The 21,780-nt window shown below is 42.7% G+C and overlaps 1 protein-coding gene across 5 annotated transcripts in view; it reads left to right on the top strand.

Annotated features, from left to right (window-relative positions):
* The window catches only part of LOC110525722 (AP-1 complex subunit beta-1), a 54,871-nt gene that overhangs the window by 21,260 nt on the left and 11,831 nt on the right, over positions 1-21,780 (top strand). For all 5 annotated transcript variants that reach the window (XM_090237639.1, XM_036979860.2, XM_021606105.3 and 2 more), the window contains 4 exons: positions 906-1,051; positions 1,131-1,260; positions 19,720-19,804; positions 20,321-20,407. In XM_090237639.1, coding sequence (XP_090093765.1) covers positions 906-1,051; positions 1,131-1,260; positions 19,720-19,804; positions 20,321-20,407 — 448 coding nt within the window. The remainder of the gene's footprint in view (positions 1-905; positions 1,052-1,130; positions 1,261-19,719; positions 19,805-20,320; positions 20,408-21,780) is intronic.

Genomic DNA, 21,780 nt, shown 5'->3' with positions numbered 1-21,780 from the left:
CAGCGAGATCCTTGATGAAAACCTGCTCCAGAGCGCTCAGGATCTCAGACTGGGGTGAAGGTTCACCTTCCAACAGGACAACGACCCTAAGCACACAGCTAAGACAACACAGGAGTGGCTTCGGGACAAGTCTCTGAATGTCTTTTGAGTGGCCCGGACTTGAACCCAATCAAACATCTCTGGAGAGACCTGAAAATAGCTGTGTAGCAACGCTCCCCATCCAACCTGACAGAGCTTGAGAGCATCTGCAGAGAAGAATGTGTGAGAAAGTCAAGGGGTCTGAATACTTTCCAAATGCACTGTAACTACTAGGCCTATATGTTCCTAGATGATCATGCTGAAGACACTCCTCCACGCTCTCCACGACCTGGTACCCACCTACCTCTCTGATGTTCTCCCAGTCTATGCCCCCTTCCGCCCCTCCTCTGGTGGTCTCCTTGTCACCCCCCTCCCCCGCATCTCCAACATGGGTGCCCGAGCCTTCAGTTGCTCGGCACCCAGGCTCTGGAATGCACTTCCCCCATACTTACAACATGCAGATAGCCATCTCATTAAAAAACCTGAAAACACACCTCTTCAAGGATACCTATGGTCTATGATTGACTCTGTCCTACATTACTTCTGTGCTCTCCCAGTATCACTGTGTCCCCTCCAACATAAACCTTACCCTTAACCATGTTTGGATTCTCTACCCAACCCTTCCTTATTTTTACCTGTCCTGTTTCGTATTGTCCTTTTTGATTTTAAATTGTACTTTGATTGATGCTCTTGATTTTCTGACCTGATGTATGGATTCTACTGTTAATGTGATATTTCATTGAGTGCCCTGATGGTGTCCGCCAAATAAATTGAATTATTATTTATTATTATTATTTAATACAAACTTCCTCTTATGGTAACCTCAGGTGTGGCTCCCAGCCATGAAGGCTAAAGGTCTGGAGATCTCTGGGACCTTCGCCCGGCGTGCTGGAGTCATCCAGATGGAGCTGGTCCTCACCAACAAGGCCATGAGCGTCATGACTGACTTCGCCATCCAATTCAACAGGAACAGGTGAGCGGAAGTCTATATGTCTATATGACGGTAATAAGGAATTTTGTTCTAGTTCTGACTGGAACTCTTCTCTCTCTAGTTTTGGACTGGCCCCTGCCGGCCCACTCCAGGTCCTCACCCCTCTCGGCCCAAACCAGACCATTGAAGTCAGCCTCCCCCTCAGCACTGTTGGGCCAGTCATGAAGATGGACCCTCTCAACAACCTACAGGTAACTTTCCCACAATGTTAGTTGTACAGGATGTTTCAGGAGACTAGGCTGCTTCAGACTAGGGTTGAATAGTGGGAACTGGGTTACTGAGAGATCCAGCCCAAGCCCACTCCCTTTTCCCAGGATAAATAACTGCAAGAAACCGGTAGATTTATATGAAAAGCATGAATTGAAATGGCACTGTTAAATGATATGCGCTGTCTAAATCTGTCTTCTCAACGGCCTCCTCTCTGCTATCTGCTTGACCAATCATCAACGCTCATGGTGGGGACACCGCTTCTCACTACGGAGTGTAGTTCAATGAGTTTATCATCTCATGGTAACTTTTTGTCTTGTAAAAGGAAGGACTACATTTGCTGCAGCTACAGTAATATAATGACAATGCGCGTCTAATTAACACTTCTCCATCTGGCTTTCGGGGGTCACCTTATTCTTTCATTGTAAAGAGTTTTATAACAGCCTGTCACTCAAATATCTTTGCCGCAGTCTTTTTCTCTCCCATCAATTCCATTCAAATTGCACCCAAAATAGATCGGCCTAATCCTGGTCAAGATTGAGATGCACTGAGTGAACAAAACATCCTGCTCTTTCCATGACTAACGCCCTATTCACACGGGACTAGTATTACTATAGAATGTAGGTGATGTAATTACTACCCCAGCATGTCAGTTTTTCCAGTGGACGATTCGGATGGGATTAGCTTTTCCCAACTGCCCCGTAATAATTGTTTTCCACATTCAAAATGGATAATTATGACGGAAGCCTGGAGGCTCTTCTAGGTAGGAAGATGTTTTAAATGTCTAGGGACTAAAATACAGATGTGGTGATTTGTGCTCATGCACATAATTACATTACCTGAGCTCCCCCAGTAAATTAATCCAGTCTGATAAGACTGATCAGGTGAATCCAGATGAAAGCTGTGATCTCTTATTGATGTCACTTGTTAAGTCCACTTCAAATCAGTGTAGATCGGTTAAAGAATAATTTTTAAGCCTTGAGACATGGGTTGTGTATGTGTGCAATTCAGAGGGTGAATGGGCAAGACAAAATGTTTAAGTGCCTTTCAACGAGGTATGGCAGTAGGTGCCAGATGAACCAGTGTGAGTGTGTGTTATGCATAAGCTTCTAAATTATAGCCTCTGTCTCTTGCGCAATACGCACCTCCGCTCCGTTGCCGTATCTACCTAAAGAAAACGCAACTTAGCTCTTGGAGTCCCAGGAAAAGCTAGACTAGAATAGCTTGCTGGACATTTTTTTTTCTTTTAGCATTTCAAATACTAATAGACTGTTCGAAGAGATTCAAGTTCTTGTTTGCTGAATGTTTAATACAGCAGCCATTAGAACTTTAAAGAAGAGAACACGCAATGGCAGTTATTTATTCAGAATAGGGCTGTCCCCGACAAAAAAAAAATGTTGGTCTGTTCTTTCGATTGGTTGAAGTTTTTACACGTGTATTTTTCCATATAGACACATACTATGTGTTTTAATCAAATCAACTATATGCACTGAGCTTGTCTGTGTTTGTTTAAACAATTAAGACACACAAATGATTAGAGGGAGTCCGACCACAATTGATGTGCTTGTCCTGGCTCAGAATTGCTGTGTTAAAAAAAACAGCTAACAACTGTGTGACTAGCACACGTTGTCTTTCCTCCCTACTGCAGCGACCATCACAGAACATCAAGTGTTTTTTTGGTATTTTGTTAGGATCCCCATTAGCTGTTGCAAAAGCCAAAATCTCATATGCCGATAACAATACATATCACGATATAGCACATTTTTTGTAAATTCAATGAATAAATAGTTTAAATAAAATGACCACATGTAAAGGCATATTTTTTATTACATTTTGAATTCTACTCAACAAATAAAAGGTACTTCCTCATATATTTGATTATTCCTCCTTTTTATTTAGAAACTTTGTGAAAACGTTCAGTTAAGCATGTAACAAAATATTAATATCTCTAAAAAGGTAAATAGAAAACACTTCAACTATAGTTGCAAACAAAATAAATATAGGCCTAAAATGTATTTTTGGGGGCTTGCCTGATTTGCATGTTATTTTGGCATTAATACGTGTCACATATCAATTTGGTACCTTAGGTTAAGTGTTGGCACCAACTCACAAAACCCCTGTTTGTCGACTCTGTAAATTGGGGCCATGTCCTTGCAGATATAAGTTGTAAAGGCAGCTGTTATCTTGTTCCATCTTCATGATTCTTTGCCATATGGTGTGCCGCGGGCAAAAGCCTCTTGCAACGTCTGAGTCTGGGGTTTTGTTTTGCGCACTAGACTGTACTTTTTTGGGACTCATCCGTAGACACTCTCTATGTACTGTTTCACTTGTTTCTTGCATAGGTGGTAAAAGAGGTTAGTGATGTTTGAGCCTGTTGTTGGAACCGGCCTACGGCATATTTTGCAGAGGACGGGTTTCTGGTCCGTGTCAGATTTGTCATACCCAAACCACGTCCATGCGACCAAAGTAGCCCCTCTCTTAGGTACGAGCTCTGTGTCTCCGTGCTCTGTGTCACGTTCACTCTCCTCCATGTTTGTTTGTGTTGAAACTGTGTGGAAGGACGTAAAGCGTTGTCCAATTGACAAAAAAATCTTGCCAAAAAGAGTGATTTGCGACACAACGAATAAACGATAGAGCGTAATATGAAACGATAAAAAAACGTCTATCGTCACACAATATATATTGTAATTTCCCCCAGCCCTACGGCTGGACAATAATCAAGATTAGACCAAACTAGAGCCTGTAGAACTTGCTTTTTGGAGTGTGGTGTCAAAAGCAGAGCATCTCTTTATTACGGCTAGACCTCTCCCCATCTTTACAACCATTGAAACTATATGTTTTGACCATGACAGTTTACAATCTAAGGTAACGCCAAGTAATTTAGTCGTCTCTACTTGTTCAACAGCCACACCATTCATTACCAGATTTAGCTGAGGTCTAGCACTTAAGGAATGATTTGTACCAAATACAATGCTCTTAGTTTTAGAGATGTTCAGGACCAGTTTATTACTGGCCATCCATTCCAAAACAGACTGCAGCTATTTAAGGGTTTCAGTGACTTCATTAGCTGTGGTTGCTGATGTGTATATGGTTGAATAATCAGCATACACGGACACACATGCTTTGTTTAATGCCAGTGGCAGGTTATTGGTAAATTAGAAAAGAGTAAAGGGCCTAGAGAGCTGCCCTGCGGTACACCACACTACGTGTTTGATATTAGAGAAGATTCCATTAAAGAAAACCCTTTGAGTTCTATGAGATAGATGGCTCTGAATCCACATTATGGCAGATGTTAATGCGAGTGTAGCGAAATGCTTGTGCTTCTAGTTCCGACAATGCAGTAATAACCAACGAGTAATCTAGCTAACAATTCCAAAACTACTACCTTATACACACAAGTGTAAAGGGATAAAGAATATGTACATAAAGATATATGAATGAGTGATGGTACAGAGCGGCATAGGCAAGATGCAGTAGATGGTATCAGTAGAGTACAGTATATACATATGAGTATGTAAACAAAGTGGCATAGTTTAAAGTGGCTAGTGATACATGTATTACATAAAGATGCAGTAGATTATACAGTATATACGTATACATATGAGATGAATAATGTAGGGTATGTAAACATTATATTAAGTAGCATTTAAAGTGGTTAGCGATATATTTTACATCAATTCCCATTATTAAAGTGGCTGGAGTTGAGTCAGTGTGTTGGCAGCAGCCACTCAATGTTAGTGGTGGCTGTTTAACAGTCTGATGGCCTTGAGATAGAAGCTGTTTTTCAGTCTCTCGGTCCCAGCTTTGATGCACCAGTACTGACCTCGCCTTCTGGATGATAGCGGGGTGAACAGGCAGTGGCTCGGGTGGTTGTTGTCCTTGATGATCTTTATGGCCTTCCTGTGACATCGGGTGGTGTAGGTGTCCTGGAGGGCAGGTAGTTTGCCCCCGGTGATGCGTTGTGCAGACCTCACTACCCTCTGGAGAGCCTTACGGTTGTGGGCGGAGCAGTTGCCGTACCAGGCGGTGATACAGCCCGACAGGATGCTCTCGATTGTGCATCTGTAGAAGTTTGTGAGTGCTTTTGGTGACAAGCCGAATTTCTTCAGCCTCCTGAGGTTGAAGAGGCTCTGCTGCGCCTTCTTCACGATGCTGTCTGTGTGGGTGGACCAATTCAGTTTGTCTGTGATGTGTACGCCGAGGAACTTAAAACTTACTACCCTCTCCATTACTGTTCCATCGATGTGGATAGGGGGGTGTTCCCTCTGCTGTTTCCTGAAGTCCACAATCATCTCCTTAGTTTTGTTGACGTTGAGTGTGAGGTTATTTTCCTGACACCACACTCCGAGGGCCCTCGCCACCTCCCTGTAGGCCGTCTCGTCATTGTTGGTAATCAAGCCTACCACTGTTGTGTCGTCCGCAAACTTGATGATTGAGTTGGAGGCGTGCGTGGCCACGCAGTCGTGGGTGAACAGGGAGTACAGGAGAGGGCTCAGAACGCACCCTTGTGGGGCCCCAGTGTTGAGGATCAGCGGGGTGGAGATGTTGTTACCTACCCTCACCACCTGGGGGCGGCCCGTCATGAAGTCCAGTACCCAGTTGCACAGGGCGGGGTCGAGACCCAGGGTCTCGAGCTTGATGACGAGTTTGGAGGATACTATGGTGTTAAATGCTGAGCTGTAGTCAGCTCAGCAATGCTTTTCTTTCATGATTAGTTTTTTTATGCATGAATACAATTGCTCACTGTTCATTGTTGGCATATCCTGCCTAAGTTTGTCCACTTTATTTCATTGGCAATCATTAAAATAATTTGCAATATCAAATAGTTTTGTGATGAATAAGCCATCTGATTCGATGAAAGTTGGAGTTGAATTTCTCTTTCTGCCCATAATTTCATTTAAAGTACTCACGTTTCTTTCCATCATTCTTTATATCGTTGATCTTGGCTTCATAATAAAGTTTCTTCTTTTTGTAGAGTTTAGTCACATCATTTCTCAATTTGCAGTAAGTAAGCCAGTCAGATGTGCAGCCAGACTTATTAGCCAATCCTTTTGCCTCATCTCTTTCAACCATACAGTTTTTCAATTCCTCATCAATCCATGGAGCCTTAACAGTTCTAAGTATTGCCCTGTCTGTGTTTCTGAAGCTGCAACATAATGACAGCCATTTCTGACTGAAAAGTAATGTTACTGAAATCCCTCATTTGTTAAGGAATTTACCTCAACCCTTACTGTTTTTACGTGACACGTAAGCATCGCATGCATGTGACCAATAGGGCCTGACCTGTAGCATATCATAGTCGCATCTATTAAATAGGCTTTAACAAACTCTGAACACATGTGACAGCAAATGGATCCAGAGGACGTGACAAACTCGAAACAGGGGAATGTTTACTGGTTCCCCAGGAGGTAAAGGGGAAGTTGGAAGTGTGGAATAAATTTGACTAGTGGGAAATACTGGAGATCAAGAAAAAGAATGTAAGGAGCAAGCGCTATGTGCATGTGTGTGCCAAACAGGTGCTGTTATAGATTACAATATACACTACCGTTCATAAGTTTGGGGCCACTTAGAAATGTTATTGTTTTCCATGAAAACATACATGAAGTGAGTTGCCAAATGAATAGGAAATATAGTCAAGATGTTGACAAGGTTATAAATAATGATTTTTAATTGAAATAGTTGTCCTTCAAACTTTTGCTTTCGTCAAGAATCGTCCATTTGCAGCAATTACAGCCTTGCTGACCTTTGGCATTCTAGTTGTCAATTTGTTGAGGTAATCTGAAGAGATTTCACCCCATGCTTCCTGAAGCACCTCCCACAAGTTGGATTGACTTGATGGACACTTCTTACGTACCATACCATAGCTGCTCCCACAACAGCTCAATAGGGTTGAGATCCAGTGACTGTGCTGGCCATTCCATTATAGACAGAATACCAGCTGACGGGCCTCCCGGGTGGCGCAGTGGTTAAGGGCGCTGTACTGCAGTGCCATCAGAGTTCCTGGGTTCGCTCCCAGGCTCTGTCGTAACCGGCCGCGACAGGGAGGTCCGTGGGGCGACGCACAATTGGCCTAGCGTCGGGTTAGGGAGGGCTTGGTCGGTAGGGGTGTCGCACCAGCGACTCCTGTGGCGGGCTGGGCGCAGTGTGCGCTAACCAAGTGCACACTGCACGGTGTTTCCTCCGGCGCATTGGTGCGGCTGGCTTCCGGGTTGGATGCGTGCTGTGTTAAGAAGCAGTGCGGCTTGGTTGGGTTGTGTATCGGAGGACGCATGACTTTCAACCTTCGTCTCTCCCGAGCCCGTACGGGAGTTGTAGCGATGAGACAAGATGCTACTACAACAATTGGATACCACGAAATTGGGGAGAAAAAGGGGTGTAAAAAATAAAATAAAAAAAAAAGAATACCAGCTGACTGCTCTTCCCTAAATAGTTATTGCGTAGTTTGGAGCTGTGCTTTGAGTCATTGTCCTGTTGTGGGAGGAAATTGGCTCCAATTAAGCGCTGTCCACAGGGTATCGCATTGCAAAATGGAGTGATAGCCGTCCTTCCCTTTTACAGGGTAAAATATCCCTTTTACCCTGTACAAATCTCCCACTTTACCACCACCAAAGCACCCCCAGACCATCACATTGCCTCCACCATGCTTGACAGATGATTTCAAGCACTCCTCCAGCATCTTCATTTTTTTCAGCGTCTCACGAATGTTGTTTGGGATCCGAACACCTCAAACTTAGATTTGTCTGTCCATAACACTTTTTTTCCAATCTTCCTCTGTCCAGAGTCTGTGTTCTTTTGCCCATCTTAATCTTTTATTTTTATTGGCCAGTCTGAAATATCAATCAACTGCATTTATAAAGCAATTTTTACATCAGCTGATGTCACAAAGTGCTACACAGAAACCCAGCCTAAAACCACAAACAAGCAAGCAAGGCAGATGTAGAAGCACGGTGGCTAGGAACAACTCCTTAGAAAGGCAGGAACCTAGAAATACATCTAGAGAGGAACCAAGCTCAGAGGGGTGGCCAGTCCTTTTCTGGCTGTGCCGGGTGGAGATTATAACAGTACATGGCCAAGATGGTCAATGACCAGCAGGGTCAAATAATAATAATAATAATAATAATAAGTGGTTGTAGAGGGTGCAACAGGTCAGCACCTCAGGAGTCAATGTCAGTTGGCTTTTCATAGCCGATCATTCAGAGTGAATTCGTGAGTACACAGCAGTTCCGGGACAAGGTAGCACGTCCGGTGAACAGGTCAGTGTTCCATAGCTGCAGGCAAAACAGTTGAAACTGGACGACCAGCACGACCAGGTGGACTGGGGACAGCAAAGAGTCATCAGGCCAAGTAATCCTGAGGCATGGTCCTAGGGCTCAGGTCCTCCGAGAGAAAGAGATGGACACCACACAAGTCCTCAACTGGCATCTTCATTAAATAGTACCCGCAAAACACCAGTTTCAACGTCAACACTCTACTAATGATATGGCTTTTTCTTTGCAACTCTTCCTAGAAGGTCAGCATCCTGGAGTCGCCTCTTCTCTGTTGACATTGACACATGTGTTTTTTGCGGGTACTATTTAATTAACCTGCCAGTTGAGGTCTTGTGATGTGTCTGTTTCTCAAACTAGACACTAATGTACTTGTCCTCTTGCTCAGTTGTGCACCGGGGCTTCCCACTCTTTCTGTTCTGGTTAGAGCCCGTTTGCTCTGTTCTGTGAAGGGAGTAGGACACAGCGTTGTACGAGATCTTCAGTTTCTTGCCAATTTCCCACATGGAATAGCCTTAATTTCGCAGAACAAGAATAGACTGAGTTTCAGAAGAAAGGTCTTTGTTTCTGGCCATTTTGAGCCTGTAATCGAACCCACAAATGCTGATGCTCCAGATACTCAACTAGTCTATAGAAGGCCAGTTTTATTGGTTATTTAACTAGGACAACAGTTTTCAGCTGTGCTAACATAATTGATAAAGGGTTTTCTAATGATCAAGTAGCCTTTTAAAATTATGAACTTGTATTAGCTAACACAACGTGCCATTGGAAAACAGGAGTGATGATTGCTGATAATGGGCCTATGTAGATATTCCAAATAAATTCAGCTGTTTCCAGCTACAATAGTAATTTACAACATTAACCTTTCTGATCTCCCCATCCCGGATCCGGGTTCGTGAATACAGACTCAAGCTCATTACCATAACGCAACGTTAACTATTCATGAAAATCGCAAATGAAATGAAATAAATATGCTAGCTCTCAAGCTTAGCCTTTTGTTAACAACACTGTCATCTCAGATTTTCAAAATATGCTTCTCAACCATTGCAAAACAAGCATTTGTGTAACAGTATTGATGGCTAACGTAGCATTTAGCATTAACATTCAGCTGGCAACATTTACACAAAAAAACAGAAAAGCATTCAAAAAAATCATTTACCTTTGAAGAACTTCAGATGTTTTCAATGAGGAGACTCTCAGATAGCAAATGTTCAGTTTTTCCTGAAAGATTATTTGTTTAGGACAAATCGCTCCGTTTTCTGCGTCACGTTTAGCTATGAAAAAAACCCTGTATCCAGGATTGTGTAAATCTATCAGCAAGCTCATTAGCATAACACAACGTTAACTATTTATGAAAATCGCAAATGAAATGAAATAAATATGCCATCTCTCAAGCTTAGCCTTTTGTAAACAACACTGTCATCTCAGATTTTCAAAATATGCTTCTCAACCATAGGAAAACAATAATTTGTGTAAAAGTAGCTAGCTAGAGTTAGCATTTCGCGTTAGCATTTAGCGTTAGCATTAGCGTTAGCATCCAGCACGCAACATTAACAAAAACATAAAAGCCTTCAAATAAAATCATTTACCTTTGAAGAACTTCTGATGTTTTCAATGAGGATACTCTCAGTTAGATAGCAGATGCTCAGTTTTTCCAAAAAGATTCCTTGTGTATTAGAAATAGCTCCGTTTTATACATCACATTTGGCCACCAAAAAAAATCCATAAATTCAGTCCTCAAAACGCAAACTTTTTTCCAAATTAACTCCATAATATCGACTGAAAACATGGCAAACGTTGTTTAGAATCAATCATCAAGGTGTTTTTCACATATCTCTTCATTGATACATCGTTCTTGGACACATGCTTTCTCCCCTGAATCAAATGGTAAAGTGAAAGCAGCTGGCAATTGCGCACCGAATTCGACGCAGGACACCAGGCGGACACTTGGGAAATGTAGTCTCTTATGGTCAATCTTCCAATGATATGCCTACAAATACGTCACAATGCTGCTAAGACCTTGGGCGAACGACAGAAAGTGTAGGCTCATTCGTTGCGCAATCACAGCCATATAAGGAGAGAATGGAAAACAGAGCTTCAGAAATTCTGCTAATTCCTGGGTGATGCATCATCTTGGTTTCGCCTGTAGAATGAGTTCTGGGGCACTTACAGACAAAATCTTTGCAGATTCTGAAACTTCAGAGTGTTTTCTTTCCAAAACTGTCAAGAATATGCATAGTCGAGCATCTTTTCGTGACAAAATATCGCGCTTAAAACGGGAACGTTTTTTATCCAAAAATGAAATAGCGCCCCTAGAGCTCTAAGAGGTTAACAATGTCTACGCTGTATTTCTGATCAATTTGATGTTATTTTAATGGATGAAAAATGTCCTTTTCTTTCAAAAACAAGGACATTTCTAAGTGACCCTAAACTTCTGGTTTTCTGACCATTTTGGAACAATGCAAACAACAATTATAAGTGTACCAGAGAGTTTGTTTCTTTTCCTAAAGCCTTTATTACATCAAAGACTAAAAAGCAGTCACATTCATTCGTGATTGCAATTTCAGGAATGGAACTGTTTAGGCTTATTTATTGTTTGCTTGATTGCATTTCAAATCATGAATGACTCCTATGCTGTATGATGACATTAACAAATAAATGATTGATACAGTAGCCTATATAAGTATTGAAATATAGACCTAGGTAAGTTACGGTATTAAGACTAAACCGTATGCTCTCTTAGGCCTACTGCTCGACGGTGGTTATGCAAGGCTGCTTTACTAAGCCTTTCTGGAATTTTCCAAGCTGTTTAAAGACACTAAGTTGACTGTGTATGTAAACTTCTGACCCACTGGAATTGTGATTAAGTGAAATAATCTGTCTGTAAAGAATTGTTGGAGGAATGACTTGTGTCATGCACAAAGTAGATGTCCTAACCGACTTGCCAAAACTATTGTTTGTTAACAAGAAATTTGTGGAGTGGTTGAAAAACAAGTTTTAATGACTTCAACCTAAGTGTATGTAAACTTCCGACTTCAACTGTACATTTGGGTGAGTTTTTTTTTTTTTGTCTCGCCTGAGTAGCCTCGTTTCACTGCCAAAAATACAATTAAACAAGCTAACACAATGTCAAATACAGGTAGCCTAGTCCAATAATTAACATCCAATCACATTAACCGTTACTCTCTCGTGAGAAACCTTCACTCTTGTGCAGACATTTAGAAATGGAACATGACAATTTTAAAAATAAGCCATGGGAGTTTTTTGAGCGAGAATATAGGAAACTTTTGAGTAGTAAGACATGTATAAAAGCAACAGATACCATTAAGGGGCTGGAGGCGTCTTATATGGAGAGCTACCGAGTGGCTAAGAACAGGCAAGCCCCATACTATTGTGGAGGACACAATTCTTCCTGCTGCTGTGGATATGGCTGGGTCAATGCTGGGGGAAAAGGCCCCCAAAAGCTATACAGACAATACCTCTGTCAAACAACACTGTTTCACACATCATTGACATGGCAGTTGATGTTTTGAAACAATTACTGCTTCACATACAAGCCAGTGAATTAAATGCGTTACAGCTGGATGAGTCAACAGACGTGGCACAGCTCCTGGTATATGTCCGTTACGTTTATGGGGGATCAATTAAGGAAGACCTCTTCTGCAAACCACTGGAAACCAGGACAACAGGAGAGGATCTTTTTTAAGTACTGGACAGCTTTGTGACCAAATGGACTTTGGTGGTCAAGATGTGTTGGTATCTGTACTGATGGCACAAAAGCCATGACCGGTAGACACAGTGCAAGCAGTTGCTTCTGACGCCACTTGGGTACGCTGCAGCATCCACCGAGAGGCTCTTGTTGCCAAGGGAATCCGTGTCAGCTTGAAAGACGTTTTGGACACTACAGTGAAAATGGTTAACTTTGTTTTAAAGCAAGGCCCCTGAACTCTTGTGTATTTTCTGCACTATGCAATGATATGGGCAGCGCTTTGTAACGCTTTTACAACATACTTCTTCTGTATGTTGTGCTGGTTATCAAGGGGTGAAGTATTGACACGTTTCTTTTAAAATTGTGAGACGAGCTTAGTTTTCTTTACTGACCATAATTTGCACTTGTCAGACCGCTTGCATGATGACGAGTTTCTCACACAACTGGCCCATCTGGGTGATATGTTTTTTTCTCCTGAATGATCTGATTACTGGGACTCTCCGCAACAATCTAGGATTACAGGGACTCTCCGCAACTATTCAATGTGCAGGACACAATTGAGCCTATGATTAGGAAGTTGGAGCTCTTTTCTGTCTGCGTTAACAAGGACAACACACGTCTTTCCATCGTTGTCTGATTTTGTGTGTACAAATGAACTCAAGCTTACAGACAATGTCAAATGTGATATAGCGAAGCACCTGAGTGAGCTGGGTACGCAGGTACTTTCCCGAAACGGACGACACAAACTGGATTCGTTATCCCTTTCATGCCCTGCCTCCAGTCCTCTTACCAATATCTGAACAAGAGAGCCTCATTAAAATTGCAACAAGCGGTTCTGTGAAAATAAAATTGAATCAGAAGCCACTGCCAGATTTCTGGATAGGGCTGCACTCAGTTTCTTCCCTTGGCAAATCGCGCTGTTAAGACACCGATGACCTTTGCAACCACGTACCTATGTGAGTGGATTCTCAGCCCTCGCTAGCATGAAAACTAAGAGGAACAGACTGTGTGGAAAATGATTTAAGACAGACTCTCCAAAAAAACCCAACATTGCAGAGATATGTGCATCCTTTCAAGCACACCCTGTTCCATTAACCTGTGGTGAGTTATTCACAATTTCTGATGAACAAATAAGGTTTTATATGGAAGATGGCTAAATAAAGAGCAGAATTATTGATTATTATTATTTGTGCCCTGGTCCTATAAGAGCTCTTTGTCACTTCCCACAGGCTGGGTTGTGACAACTCACACTCCATTCTTATGTTTAATACATGTATTGTGCGTGGGGGGGCTTACAATGATGGGGGAAAAACTACATTTGATAGTGCACTGACCCTGGTGCTAGAGGGGGTACGCAGTTGGAGGTTGAATGTTTGAAGGGGTACGGGACTCTTAAAACTTTGGGAATCACTGGCCCAGGAAAATGCATCAATTCAACAGCGCACTGATGTTACAGAACCGCGCACAGCGACCAACCACTATCCAATGCAAAATAATGATTTTTTTAAAATTTGTGTTGCACCATTGTTCTTACATAATATAACCATATACCATTTCAGTAGCAATTGTCAGTCTGATGGACTGTGCCATCTCCTCCACATCCACAATGGATCAGTCGACTCAGACCGGCGCGAATCATACAGGTGTCTCCTACACCTTTTTATTGAAAACATTTTTGCTACTGCTCAACTGAAATCTGTCGACCACCAGTGGACTAAATGGAGTCGGCCCTAATTCAGACCCATATAACCATTCAATGTTCACGAAGAGGAGTGATACCCCGCTGCATCTTATTCTACTCCTATATTATTCAAGCATGTCATTACAATGATGACTATAAGGGCAATGGAACTTCTATACATTTAATTGTTGAAAGAGATGAAGGAAGCAACAGAGGGAAAGAGGAGGTAGGCTATAATACGTACGTCGCACAACTATATATGAAAGGTAGGCCTATATATGCGTCAGCCTACGAATGATAAAAATGTCCAATTAAAATCGCATTCACTAGCCTATAATTGTAACTTTGTAGGCCGCATGTCCTGGACCAGCATCACGTTCTCCCCCAGCTTCATGATTTGAACAAGGTGTGTAATTCCAGTCCATATAATACAGTACAGTAATGCAGTCCACAGTCCAAGATTAGCCTACTGGAACTTGTTTGACTTATTTATCCAAGAGCGCGTGGCTACATCTATGGGCTTTTATGTTTTTCTGTCCTGCGTAGGCTGTGTGGTAGGCTACTTATTGGATAACGGCACAATCATTTGGGCTTTTTTGGGCTTGGGCTCATAAAATATATTTTAATGTATGTCTCATAAGGCTCAGCTAGCATCAGACTTGAATTTTCATGCTGATCAAAGCTGTAATCAAATCCAGACATTTATATGCTTTAGAATGACACTTCCGATTTTGGTGGGAAATACCTGTTTACCCGGGAGAAAGGTGATTTTATTCTCTGGATGGAACATTTTGTAAAATACAGGGAAAATAATCAACCCTACTGCAGACACATGCTTGTTTTAACTGTCAGGTTGTTATTTAAATTCCTGAGCTATAGAAACAGGATGAAATATGACAAGAGAGAGCCTCTGGAACTTTAGTTATTGGTTGAGAAACAGAACTGAGAGAGATGGGGCCTCTTAGATCAGAGCAGTCATCTGACTTGGGGGGATGGAACATTGTGCAGCTGGTAAGAGAAAATAACGGGTTCCAGGAGAGATGAGAGGTGGGGATGGTCATTAGCGGTCACCTCTCACTGTGCTGCTCTAGTCTACGCCACAGCTCTGCTCTGTTTCCCCTGACCCCAGCACTCCTTCTCCCAGCCAGCTGTATTCCTACAGGAGGAGGAGTCAGTGGTGGAAAAAGTACCCAGTTTTCATACTTGAGTAAAAGTGAAGATGCGTTCAAAGAAATTTACTCTAGTAAAAGTGAGTCACCCAGCAAAATTCTACTTGAGTAAAAGTATTTGGTTTTAAGTTAACTTTATTGTTATTGCTCAAATAACAAACAATAACGGAACCCCAATCAGAAGCTAACTAGCTAGTAGTCACTGGAAGCGGTCATCACCGTTAACTCAGACATCAGCCATCCTCAACCCGGTCAATTCCTTCCAGTCTGCACAGCGCGATATCCACACAGAGCATAGCAGACTGCTTTTTCTCTACCACATCTCCGGATTCCTACCGCAAACTCTGAACCTTTACACCGGATCATCGCAGCTAGCTAGCTGCTAACCGAGTGGCTACCCCTGGCTAACGTTTAAAGTTAGTCTGGAGCTAGCCTCGAGCTAGGCCCTTCTCCCAGCTAGACGAAGAGATCCATCAGACAATTCCTGGGCTTCATTCAATACCTCTTTTGCCAATTGGCCTGGACCCTTTACTGCCGACACAGAGCCCCGCTGATCCACCATGACTGGTCTGCCGACGTAACCGTCTGAGGGGGTTTCAACAGGCTCTTCCGTCACGATGTCCCCCTGAGGTCCATTTGCTAGCCTGCTAGCCCCGGCCTTCTAGCTGTCTGAATCGCCGTGTCTCCAGCTCACCTAGCTACACACTGGACCCTATGATCACTCGGCTACACATACCTCTCCCTAATGTCAATATTCCTTGTCTATTGCTGTTTTGGTTAGTGATATTTGTCTTATTTTACTGTAGAGCCACCAGCCCTGCTCAGTATGCCTTAGCTAGCCCTTTTGTTCCACCCCCCACACATGCAGTGACCTCACCTGGCTTAAATGGTGCCTGTAGAGACAAAACCTCTCATCGTCACTCAATGCCTAGGTTTTTCTCCACTGTACTCGCACCCTACCATACCCTTGTCTGTACATTATGCCTTGAATCTATTCTTCCACGCCCAGAAATCTGCTCTTTTTACTCTTCTGAACGCACTAGACCAGTTCTTGTAGCCTTTAGCCGTACCCTTATCCTACTCCTCCTCTGTTCCTCTGGTGATGTAGAGGTTAATCCAGGCCCTGCAGCCCCCAGCATCACTCCCATTCCCCAGGCGCTCATTTGTTGACTTCTGTAAGCGTAAAAGCTTTGGTTTCATGCATGTTAACATTAGAAGCCTCCTCCTGGAAGGATATTGACATCATCCCGTCAGTAGAGGATGCCTGGTTGCTCTTCAAAAGTGCTTTCCTCACTATCTTAAATAACCATGCCCCATTCAAAAAATGTAGAACTAAGAACAGAACTTCACCCCTTGGTTTATCCCAGACTTGACTGCCCTTGACCAGCACAAAAACATCCAATGGCGTTCTGCATTAGCATCGAATAGCCCCGCGATATGCAACTTGTCAGGGAAGTCAGGAACCAATATACTCAGTCAGTATACTCAGTCCTTCACCCAAATCCAGACAGCTGACGTTCTGAAAGAGCTGCAAAATCTGGATCCCTACAAATCAGCTGGGCTAGACAATCTGGACATTTTTCTTTCTAAAATGATGTGCCTAAATTGTTGCAACTCCTATTTACTAGCCTATACATCCTCTCTCTCGTATCGTCTGAAATCCCAAAAATTGGAAAGCTGCCGCGGTCATCCCCCTCTTCAAAGGGGGAGACACTCTAGACCCTAATTGTTATAGATCTATATCCATCCTGCCCTGCCTTTTCTAAAATCTTTGAAAGCCAAGTTAACAAACAGATCACCGACAATTTTGAATCCCACAGTACCTTCTCCACTATGTACTCTGGTTTCCGAGCTGGTCATGAGCGTGGCTGAGGTGCACCCAAGGTCCTAAACGATATAACCGCCATTGATAAAAGACAATACTGTGCACCTGTCTTCATCAACCTGGCCAATGCTTTCGACTCTGTCAATCACTGCATTGTTATCGGCAGACTCAATAGCCTTGGCTTCTCAAATGACTGCCTCGCCTGGTTCACCAACTACTTCTCAGATAGTTCAGTGTGTCAAATCGGAGGGACTGTTGTCCGGGCCTCTGGCAGTCTCTATGGGGCTGCCACAAGGTTCAATTCTCGGGCCGACTCTTTTCTCTGTATATATCAATGATGTCGCTCTTGCTGCTGGTGACCCTCTCTAATCCACCTCTACGCAGATGACACCATTCTGTATACTTCTGGCCCTTTGGACACTGTGCTAACAAACCTCCAAACGAGCTTCAACGCCATACAGCACTCCTTCCGTGGCCTCCAACTGCTCTTAAATGCAAGTAAAACTAAATGCATGCTCTTTGACAGATTGCTATCCGCCCGCCCGTCTAGCATCACTACTCTGGACGGTTCTAACCTAGAATATGTGGACGACTTCACCTAGGTGTCTGGTTAGACTGTAAACTCTCCTTCCAGACTCACATTAAGCATCTCCAATCCAAAAATAAATCTGGAATCGGCTTCCTATTTCACAACAAAGCATCCTTCACTCATGCTGCCAAACACACCCTCTTAAAACCGACTATCCTACCGATCCTTGACTTTGGTGACGTCATTTACAAAATAGCCTCCAACACTCTACTCAGCAAATTGGATGTAGTCTATCACAGTGCCATCCGTTTTGTCACCACAGCCCCATATACTACCCACCACTGCGACCTGTATGCTCTCGTTGGCTGGCCCTCACGACATATTTGTCTCAGCTCACTGGTCACCATAGCAACACCCACCCATAGCACGCGCTCCAGCAGGTATATTTCACTGGTCATCCCCAAAGCTAACACTTCATTTGGCCTCCTTTCCTTCCAGTTCTCTGCTGCCAATGACTGGAACGAATTGCAAAAATCACTGAAGCTGGAGTCTTATATCTCCCTCTAACTTTAAGCATCAACAGTCAATCTGTAACACACCCAACCACCTCATCCACATATTACTTACCCTCTTGCTCTTTTGCACCCAGTGTCTCTACTTGCACATCATCATCTGCACATCTATCACTCCAGTGTTAATGCTAAATTGTAATTATTTCGCCTCTATGGCCTATTTATTGCCTACCTCCCTACTCTTCTACTTTTGCACACACTGTAAATAGATTTTTTTTCTATTGTGTTTTTTCTATTGTGTTTGTTTGTTTAATTCTTGTTTTTGTTGCACTGCATTGCTTTATCTTGGCCAGGTCGCAGTTGTAAAAGAGAACTTGTTCTCAACTGGCCTAACTGGTTAAATAAAGGTGAAATAAAAATATATATATATATACTCAAGTAAATGTAAAATAATAAATCATTTCAAATTCCTTATATTTAGCAAACCAGACGGCACAATTCTTGTTTTTATTTTATTTGCGGATAGCCAGGACACTCCAAAGCTCATAATTTACAGACGAAGCATTCGTGTTTAGTGAGTCCACCAGATCAGAGGCAGTAGGGATGACCAGGGATGTTCTCTTGATAAGTGCGTGAATTGAACCATTTTCCTGTCCTGCTAAGCATTCAAAAGGTAACGAGTACTTCTGGGGGTCAGGGGAAATGTAAAGTAAAAGTTGTCAAAAATATCAATCGTAAAGTACAAATACCCTTAAGTAGTACTTTAAAGTATTTTTTACTTAAAAACCTTACACCACTGCTGACAGTTATTTAGCCAACAGTCACTTTCTCACTTTACCTGATGGAAATGCTGTACTCATCACTGCTTAACTATTTGTTCCATACAGGCCCAAGACCTGTATGATGGTACTGTAGGCTACAAACACATAGTTTAGCAGCAGTGATGTGTTTCCATTAGTCAATGTACTTTTATGATCCAGAAGTTGTGTGAAGGTTAGAGAGAGACGTAGGGAGACCCAGGGATACAGTGTACCCCAACTGCAGTACAGACAGCCTGGCAGGCAGGCAGGCACTGCGTCAACAGAGCACCAATATTCCCTCATAAATTATTCAGAGAATTTCTCTTGTCACCCCCCCCCACCCCCCACCCCGCAGGCTTAACTCAACCTCCTTGTCCTCATCACTCTTCTGTAGAGCAGTCCGATCGATACGGTGACCGCTCCACAAAGTTCTTAGAGTATACTGTGTCTGCGTCCCAAATCGCACCCTATTCCCTCTATGGTGCCCCTATGGGCCCTGGTCAATGTTATTGCACTATAAAGGGAATAGGGTGCCATTTGGGATGCATTCTATGTTAGGTTTCAATGACGATGTAGTCAAATTGCCTTTTTAGGCATCATCTGGTCTAAGTACAAATAAAATCATTTGTAGCATGGTATCTTTATTCTCTAGTTATCATAGATGACAGAAGGGATGGAGCTGAGGGAGGAATAAGAGATGTTGCCTTAAACAGGCCTGACAGATCGAGAAAGGGAGGGAGAGAGAGCATCTCCTTGTGTAGTAGAATATGGAGTGCAGCGTATGCTATCGTGTGTGTGTGTGTGTGTCATATCCACAGGACAATAACATCTCTTGTTCAATAACCCCACGCATGCCCTGCAGTGTTTATCCTTTCAGACTACTTGAAAACAATGGGTCATTGATTGCCCCTTCATCTCTTACCCTCCCCCCCTCTATGTAATCACTCTAACAGGTGGCTGTGAAGAACAACATTGACGTCTTCTACTTCAGCTGCCAATACCCCATCAGCATGCTGTTTGTGGAAGATGGAAAGATGGGTGAGTGTACCTGAATAGACTACTCAGTGAATCATGGTTTTGCGGTCTCCTTTTCCATAGCTTCAAACCAGGCCGACGCCATCCCTGGACAATTACGTCAATCTCAGGAAAGCCTTTTGTGTGTGTGTGTGTGTTTTCTGAACATGGAACTATCTAGCCATGCATTTGCTCTCAGATCACACATCTGTGACGTTGGTTCCAATTTCCTCTGTTGTGTTCCTATTCTGGTTGATTCAATCTGGGGGAATGTGGTGGTGTTTGTCCCCCTGTGGAGGCTCCAGATGGGGCAAGCAGTAGGAACGCTGCTGGAGGCTGGGAGCTAATGCGCCGGATCCTAAAAGCACAGCAGGACCGGCGATGTTCAGCACAACAACGAATTGTTTACCGTTCATTTGTTTCTTATTTCTGTTTGTTTTCTCGTCCTGTCTCATTTCTCTCTCTCTCCCTCCTTTCTTTTTTTTCCTCTGTTTCTCATTCCTTCCCACCATCTTAATTCTTCTTTGTATCTCTCCCCAGAGCGACAGGTGTTCCTGGCCACATGGAAAGACATTCCTAACGACAACGAGTCTCAGTTCCAGATCCAAGACTGTCATCTCAACTCAGGTGAGACAGACCGAGACACAGAAGGGATTGGAGGGATAAAAGGAGAGGAGGAGAATGTGCACCACCTGCTTTATGTGTTGAGACAGCTTGGCATGTAACCTAAAATGTTGCTCTGTGGAAACAGACTGGAGCTCTGACAGTGTGTGTTTCTATCTACAGTGCCTTCAGAAAGTATTCATACCCCTTGACTTATTCCACATTGTGTTATGTTACAGCCTGACTTCAAAATGTTCTCCCCCATCAATTCACAATACCCCATAATGACAAAGTGAAGACATGTTTTAGATATTTTTGCAAATGTATTGAAAATGAGCTACAAAAATATACAATTTACATAAGTATTCACACCCTGAGTCAATACATGTTCGAATCATCTTTGGCAGCGATTACAGCTGTAAGTCTCTAAGAGCTGTGCACACCTGGATAGTACAATATTTGCCCATTTTAAAAATATATATAAAAAAAAAAAATACATTCAGAAAATGTCATGTTGGTTGCTGATCATTTCTTGACAGCCATTTTCAAGTCTTGCCATAGAATTTCAAGCCAATTTAAGTCCAAACTAACTAGGCCACTCAGGAACATTTAAATGTTGTCTTAATAAGCAACTCCAGTGTATTTGGTTTTGTATTTTAGGTTCTTGTTTTGCTGAAAAGGTGAATTTGTCTCCCAGTGTCTGTTGGAAAGCCAACTGAACCAGGTTTTCCTCTAGGATATTGCCTGTGCTTAGCTCTATTCCATTTTATTTATCCTAAAATAAAAACTCCCCAGTACTTGCTGATGACCAGCATACCCATAACATGATGCGGCCACCTCCATACTTGAAAATATTAAGTGGTACTCTGATGTGATGAGTTGTATTTGCCCCAAATGCTTTGTGTTCAGGACATAAAGTTAATTTCTTTGCCACATTTCTTGCAGTTTTACTTTAGTGCCTTATTGCAAACAGAATGCATGTTTTGGAATCTTTTTTTATTCTATACAGGCTCCCTACTTTAAACTATAGTTCCTCCACAATACTAACCTAAATGACAATGTTGTTCATCTAGCTTCAGTATTCTCATTACACAGCCATTAAACTCCGTAACTGTTTTAAAGTCACCATTGCCTCATGGTGAAATCCCTGAGTGCTTTCCTTCCTCTCCGGCAACTGAGTTGGGAAGGACACCTGTATCTTCGTAGTGACTGGGTGTATTAATTACACTTTGGATGGTGTATCAATAAGTTCACCATGCTCAAAGGGATATTCAATGTATGCATTTTTATTTTTACCCATCTACCAATAGGGGCCCTTCTTTGCGAGACATTGGAAAACCTCCCTGGTCTTTGTGGTTGAATCTGTGTTTGAAATTCACTGCTTGACTGAGGGACCT

Source organism: Oncorhynchus mykiss, chromosome 6 (assembly GCF_057628025.1).
Source record: "Oncorhynchus mykiss isolate SJ-2025 chromosome 6, ASM5762802v1, whole genome shotgun sequence".
Classification (NCBI taxonomy): Eukaryota; Metazoa; Chordata; class Actinopteri; order Salmoniformes; family Salmonidae; genus Oncorhynchus; species Oncorhynchus mykiss.
The sequence above is the reverse complement of the archived record's forward strand: the minus strand, read 5'-3'. Positions and strand labels throughout refer to the sequence as shown.